Raw genomic sequence first — 7762 nt, 5'->3', positions numbered from 1 at the left:
TGGCGCCTGCCCAGGAATCCCTTCCCTAGTTCCAATGCCTCCTCCTCCAGGCAGCCTCTGACCTCCCCCATTCCTTCCGGCTGAATGTGCCCCTTCTGAACTCCTGCCTTGCTGGATGGCCCTTTATTTTGGTCTGGATCAGAGATGCCCACTGGCCCTAGCACCCATCTCAGCAGATGGCGACTGCGTTCTTCCCGTGATAAAGCCAGAAAGAAACTTGTTCCACTCTGTTCTCATATCGCACATCCAAGCTGTTGTCAAGCCCTGGCAGCTTATCCTCAGAACACCCCAAATCTGCCACTTTTCACGGCTTCTTCTCTGGTTCCCCCAATCCGAGCACCATTAACTCACACCCGTTTTACACCAGGAGCCTCCAGAGCAGTCTTTCTGCATCCGTTGTGCCCTTTTCTATTCTCATCCTGATTGATCTACTTAAAATATAAATTAGATCATGACACACATCCACACTCACCCCAGACCCTCCCATGGTAGACAAGTAGATTGATAGAAGAGACTAGTGTCCAGAAATAGACCCACATACATAGAGTCCATTGATTTTTGACAAAGACCCCAAGGCTATTCAATGAGGAAAGGGAAGTCTTTTTTAACAAATGGCCCTGAAACCGCTGAATACACATAAGGAAAAATTGAACTTGGACCCCCTACCTTGCGCACACAAAAAAATTAATTTGAAATAAATCAGAGACTTAAAATGTAAAAGCCAGCATCATGAAGCTTCTAGAGCAAAACAGAGAAATATCTTTGTGACATTGAGGTAGCAAGGATTTCCTATGGCGGTCATGGAAAGGGCGAAATGAACAATTGAAAACTGATAAATGGGATCTAATAAAAATTCGGATCTGCTCATAAGAAGGCATCTCTAGGGGCTGCCAGATAGCGTGGTGGTAGAGGCGCTGGACTCCCACATGGTTGACTGTGGTTTGAGTCCCAAACCTGGCGGCTTCCTTTCTCACTTTCCTGTGCTCTCTCTTTATCTCTTTGGTCAAATTTAAAATAATAATAATAATAATAAATAAAATTAAGTAAAATATATTTTTTTAAAATAAGGTACCTTTAAAAACCAGGAAAGCAGGTCAGCTAAGTGGTATAGTGGTTAAGGCACTCTGACTCTCACATGGCTGAGCACACGGTTCAAGTCCCAAGCCTGGCAGCTTGAGAAACACTCCGAGTGTGTGTGTGTGCCCAGAATCCTGAGAAGAGAATGGAGGTGAGGAGATAGTGGCATGGCCATCCCCCTGGGGGTGTTTTCTCATTTTCAGTCTCTGTCTGTCTCTCTTCAGTGAGCACATGCGCTCTACAGCAAATTACAAAAAAGAAGAAAAGAAGAAAAAAATGACAAGGCAAACTACAGCCCGAGAGAAAATGCTCTCAGTACGCACATCTAACAAAGCATTTGTATCTACAATGTGTAAAGGACGACTACACATCAATAATGCAAAGCAACCCTAGTTTTGGAAAAAGAAGATATGCTCAGACCGATAAACACATAAAAAGATGAGCAGTATTTGTCATTAGTAAAATGAATAACATCTCAATGAGCTATCATTGCATACTCATTAGACTCTGGTTGCATACAGACACATGCCCGGCATGAGTTTCTAGCTGTTGGGTCCAGGACCCAAACAGCCATGTGGGAGTCCAACACCTTAACCACTGTGCCATCTGCTGGCCCCAGATAGACTGAACTTTAAAATGTGACAGTACCCCGTGTTGAAGGAACTAGGACCCTCCAGCATTGCTGGTGGTAGGATAAATTATAGTGTTACTTTGGAAAACTGACAGTTTCTCTTTTTTTTCTAGAATTATTTCATTTTATTTATTATTATTATTACTTAATTTGCTACAGGGCTCACTCACTCACCAGAGAGAAAGAGAGGAGGGAAAATGAAAAGACAAGCTACCAGGTCCAGAACTCGAACCACAGGCTGCCTGCCATATGGGAGTCTAGTGCCTCAACCACCATGCCACCTGCTGGCCCCAACTGAGTTTCTTACAAAGATAAAAATATTTCTAGTCTATGGCCCAACAATTCCGCTCCTAAGCATTTATCCAAAAGAAATGAAAACATGTATCCATAAAGACCGTTCAGGACAACACAATAACAGCAATAGAACAGTAAACAGCCCAAATGGCCATAATTAGGAAAACGCACAGACATGCTTATATTAGTCATACAATGAAATACTTCTCTTCAGTACTAACTTGCGATCCATGTGTCAACATGGATGGAGCTTGAAAGCTTCATGCTGAGAGAGAAGCCAGACAGCAAAGAGCACGCCTGGCATGCATTTAGATGAAACTCTGAACAGGAAAGCAACTCTTTTGCTAGCAGCTGGAATGAGGTTTCCCTGTAGAGAGTGGGATTGACTGGGAGGAAGGCATGGGGGTCCTCTGGAATGAGGGGAATATTCTAGAGTTTGATTGGGAGAGTAGTTGCACAAGCTTTCATGTTTATTAAAATTCATCAAATTGTGCATTTAAGAACAGTGTGTTTTCCTGTAGCTAAATTTTTTCACAATTAAAAAATATGTAAGGCCAACCAGTAGCATGGTGGTTGAGGTGGCTGGATTACACCTGGCCAACTGTGCAGTTTGAGTCCCAGACTCAACAACTTGAAAAGCACGCAGAGCCTGTGTGTGTGTGTGTGTGTGTGTGTCCAAAATCCTGAGAGGAGAATGGAGAAGAGATTGTGGCGTGTCCATCCCTCCCAAGGGGTGATTTCTCACTTTCCCTCTCTCTCTCTTTCTCTCTCTCTCTCTCTAGTGAGCATGCATGCCTCTAGCAAATTAAACATATGTGTGTGTGTGTGTATACACAATTTTTAAAAACAATTCATCTGATCGTCATCACACCTGAAACCAGATTCCAATTCCTCGCCTTGGCTTCCACGGTGGCTTTCTTCTGTAACTCCTCCCACTACTCAGACTGCCCCAGCCTAGCACCTCCTTATTCTTCCCAGAATATACCAGGCTCAGGCCCACCTCTGTGATTTTATGCTGCCTTCCCTTTCTGCCTCGGACAATCTTTCCCCAGATACACTCAGTTCCCCCTTCATTCAGGCCTCTGCTCAGATCTTCTACCCAGTGGGTCCTTCCTGAACATTCCATCCGTAACAGCTTCTTCCCAGTCGTTTCAGCCCCAGCCTTGGTTTGCCTTCTGGCATAGCACTTCACTCCACCTGAAGTCTACTCTGTTTACTGTCTGGATTTCTCTAGCATTTAACTCACACGTGGGCAGTATCTTCACTGCCTTGTTCACATGGTACCAGGCTCAGAACAATCCCTAACATATTACTTAATAATTACTTTTGTTTAATGATTAATTAGTACCTCTTTTCTGAGTTGTTGTGAAGACTAAGTAAGACAGCATGATCAAAGTGCTTAGCACAGTGACAGACAGAATCAGTATTCGGTAAATGCAAGCTACTGCCATTATTCATCATTGTATCCCCATTGCCCGGCATAGTGGCCAACACAAATTAGATGCACAATAAAGGATTAGATGGATAGTGCAGATGAACAAATGGGTGAGTGAATGAATGGGTAAATTTATAGGTAGGTGTGAGGATGGATGGATGGGTGGATGAGTAGATGAATGGATGGATGGATAGATGGATGGACAGATAAATGAATGGGTGAATGAGTGGATGGATAGATAGAAGAACTGATTAATGGATGGGTGGATCGATGTATGAATGGATTGATGGATGCATGAGTAGATGGATAGAAGGATGGATGGATGAGTGGGTAAATGGATAGATGGATGGATGGATGGATGAATGGATGGATGGATGGATGGATGAGTAGATGGATGGATAGATGGATGAGTGGATGGATAGATAGATGGATGGATTAATGGGTGGATGAGTGAGTGGATGGATTGATGAGTGGATGAATGGATAGATAGATAGATAGATAGATAGATAGATAGATAGATAGATGGCTAGATGGATGGATGGATTAGTGGGTGGAGGAGTGAGTGGATGGATTGATGAGTGGATGGATGGATGAGTGGACTGATGGAAGGATGGATGGGTAGCTGAGTTGCTGTCTTAATGAGCACCCAGAATTCCTGGAGGAAAGCTGGGGGAGCTTTTCTTTTCTTTGAGATTTTGGTGCGATCCTTGCATTGGGATGCTCAGGAGAGGTAAGGCGTCAGATTACATAATCAGGATATTTCTCACACTCCAAGCAGATAAGCATCACTTCACATTTCACATTGCTGTCTCATCTCTGTCCCCATTGTCATTTTCAGAGTATCTCCTCAAGCAGGATGGTAGCCTATTTTCCCCACTTACAGGTGAGAAAACTGAGGCCCAGTTGATTCATCCACATCCTACAGCCAGAAAGTAGAGTGCTGGTCCTCAGTCCCCTGCCTCTGAACTCCTGTTCTTTCCATTTGTCCAGGAACTGAGAGGAGTGGAACCCAGGCAGCTGAGAACATTCCTTTCGGGCACTATTCCTGTTAGGTCCTAGCAGCAAGCGAAAGGGGCCAGGCTCTGAGTGCCAGGAGCTGCTAATGGGCTTCTTGGTGGTGGTGGGAGTGGGGAGGGAAGTGACAGCAGCTAGCCTGGCTTCCAGAAGCAGCATCTTGATGCCGCGTGAGGGAGGGAGTTTGGGACCATCTGCTGCAAAGGCGCTTGTCTGTTGGCAGCTGCCAGAAGAGAGCTCAGAGACGCAAGGGAGGAGCACACGCCTCCCCCACCCACCTGCTGTACCCCTGGGCCAGCTCCCCCCAAGGAAAGGGCGCTTAGGGTAACAGGGAGGCAGTCTGTTCTTTCCTGGGGAGTGGGGGTGCACCCAGCTGTGTCCCTCCTCTGCTCATGAGCTCTGAGTACCCCTCCAAAGCTCCATGTGCCATCAAGTTCTGCTTCTGACACTTCCTTGCAGTGTGATGTTGGGCAAGCCACTGCCCTTCCAGAGCACCTGTTTTATGACCTGCAAAATGGGTTTCATGGTAACCACTTTCATAAGCACCAAGTTGGTGTGTCAGCCCTAAAACAGGGCCTAGAACATGGCACCTGATGCATGCTGGTTCCTTCTCCCTGCAAGGCCAGCAGGTCCAGGCCCAGACCCTGGCCTGAAGGAATTAGGACTTTTAGAAAGAAGAGCAATGAGGACTCCTATCTAGAGGGGAGAGGTGTCTGCCCTGGTCCTCCAGGGGCTCAGCTTCTTCAGGTTAGGGATGCCTGCAGCGCCCTCTGCTGGCCACAGCCGTCAGCACCACCCCAGCTGCACTGCCAACACAGAAAGAGCAAATAACCCAGGACTAGACTGCCCCCCTGCCGTGTTTCCCACCTGCAAATTAACCTTACACAGCACTTAAAAGTTAATAAACCAGACAGGAAAGTTGCTTGACCTCTCTAAGCCTTCCTTTCCTTGTGGGGACAGTCTCAAAAGTCTGGAAGCTTAAGTGAAATCATGCCTGAGACTTAACGTAGGCCCTGGCATGTGGCACTCATTTGGCCAGTTTAGCCACAAAACCCACCATCTCCTGATGTCCCTAACTCCCCAGGGTGGCAGGGTTATTATAATTGCTCTCTTTGCATTTGGGGAAAGCAAGGCGGAGAGGCTCACCCCGGGGTACACAGAATAGACTGGAACTTCGCTCTCCTAGGCTGGAGCCCCTCCCGCAGGCTGGAGGCCCATCCGATGCAGAGGAGGAAGCCACCCTCGTCTTGCCGGCCGTTCTCACTCCTCGGCGTAGACTGGGTTCTCCACATCGATGCTCCCTCAGCCCCACACGGCTCTTCAGATGTCTTGCTCGTGGTTTAATTAACAGTCCTTCGGTCTTGTTCTTAGAGAACGGAATTGGCAGTGCCCGGGAGACCACCTACATCTGCCAGCAGCTGCAATTTTTGCTCTGAGACCTCTGAGTGGAATGGAGAGGCTTGGGGACCAGGCAAGGGCAGGTGGGATAGAACAGGGCAGCCCTAGGGGCCGGGGCAAAGCTTTGCTCCTGCCACTGCCCTGGGAAGAGGTGAACAGAGTGGTACAGACCATGGGGTCCAAGCAAGACCCCAACGCCTTCCTTTGGCACTTGAAGCTCTATAGAACCTGTCCTCAGTCCCACACCTGGGTGGCGCATCTCAGCTTACATGTGCCTCTTTGGAAGAGACACTGTGACACCCACATCTAAAGCCGTCATGTGCTAACTCCCTGTCACCTCCCCTTGCTCCACATATCTGCACATAGCGCAGTCCCTCTTTATGTCTGCCTCCTGAATGTCCCCCTTGCTAGAGTGCAAGCTCCAGTCCACAGGCACTCAGACTTGCTCACCACCATCTCCCCAGGCCTGCTCAAAGCCTGACATGTGACTGGCTTGATAATTACTGTTAAATGAGTGAGTGAATGAATGAATGGACAGATGGATTAATCTGGGGGAAAGAGCCCTGGCTTGAAAACCAGGAAACGGGGATCACCGACTTTGCAGGTGACCCTGGAAAAGCCTCTTCATTCTCCACGAGCCTCTGTTTCCCAACAGATGCATAAGCTGGTATGCCCGGTGACACCCAGTGCTCACCCATCCCTGATACTCTCCAGGCCTTGTATGCAAGATAGCGACACCCTTGAGCATCTTGCCTCTTGAGCTCAGAGATCTAAATGGGGCTCAGATAAGACATGCTATTGATCAGCAGATGGCATAATGGTTATGTCTCTGGACTGTCATGTAGTTGACCATGGTTCAAGTCCTGGACCCGGCAGCTGTGTGCATGTGCATGCATGCCCGGAATCCTGAGAGGAGAATGGAAGAGAAGGGATTGTGGCATGGCCATCCCCCCTGGGGATGTCTCTCTTTGTCTCTCTGTTGAGTGCACGTGCTCGTTAGCAAAAGTCTTTCCAAAAAAAAAAAAAAAAAAAAGGCACGTTATCAGGATGTGAGGAGGAAAGGTAGGCTGAGACTGGGCCCAAGGATGGAGACGCCGCTCCACGCCTCGTCCACCTCCCACCCAGAGATTCCAGAAACCTCACTGGGAGGATTTATCTAGTGAAGGAGCAGTGGGTCGGGAGTCAGGAGACCTGAATTTTGACCCAGATCCTTTTCCACTGTGCGACCTTTGACGAGTCACTTCCTGACCCTCTGAGCCTCAGTTAAGGCAACTGAACAACAGGGGTGAAGATGGAGCATCCCCCTCACATGGCGTATTGCAGCTGGAAGTTTGAATGCCTCCAGTAGTCCGGCCGCTGGAACAGGCCTCTCCCCACCCAAGGACTGAGTCACCTATCGGGGCGCCGCCCCGGGCCTCCCTCCCTGATGTCACCACCCACGGGCTCCTCTGATCTTTTCATTTGTCACTCTGACTTGCACTTGCCGGTCGCTTGTATCTCTCCCCTCCGAGGCAGGGGTTGTGCCTGAACACCATGAATCCCAAGGTCCCGGACAGGGCCTGACTTGCCGCAGTGGCATCAAGGGGGGAGGAGGGGAGCGTGTGTGCATGATCGAACCAGGGAGCCAGCAAGCAGCGCGCCCCTGCAAAGCCCATTCCCAAGATGCTGACTGCAGACAGAACCCTCTCGCTCATGTCCCCTGCCTCTCCTTCCTTACTCACCTCTGCCCACACACGCGCCTCTCTGACCTGGCTTTCCTCTCCCTCCAGTTGCCCCCAAAGGGCCCAAAATCGTGATGACGCCCAGCAGAGCCCGGGTCGGAGACACAGTGAGGATTTTGGTCCATGGATTTCAGGTCAGCCTCCCACTGAGTATCGGGGGGGGGGGGAGGGGAGGAGGGCACAGCACCTGGG

General features: G+C 48.8%; 1 protein-coding gene across 1 annotated transcript in view; it reads left to right on the top strand.

Annotated features, from left to right (window-relative positions):
* Positions 1-7762, top strand: part of IGSF21 (immunoglobin superfamily member 21) — a 276307-nt gene that overhangs the window by 266403 nt on the left and 2142 nt on the right. Inside the window, exon 7 of the mRNA XM_006145219.1 lies at positions 7619-7704. Coding sequence (XP_006145281.1) covers positions 7619-7704 — 86 coding nt within the window. The remainder of the gene's footprint in view (positions 1-7618; positions 7705-7762) is intronic.

The sequence above is a fragment of the Tupaia chinensis genome, unplaced genomic scaffold (assembly GCF_000334495.1).
Source record: "Tupaia chinensis unplaced genomic scaffold, TupChi_1.0 Scaffold000146_1, whole genome shotgun sequence".
Taxonomy (NCBI): domain Eukaryota; kingdom Metazoa; phylum Chordata; class Mammalia; order Scandentia; family Tupaiidae; genus Tupaia; species Tupaia belangeri.
This window is presented reverse-complemented; position numbering and strand designations above follow the sequence as displayed.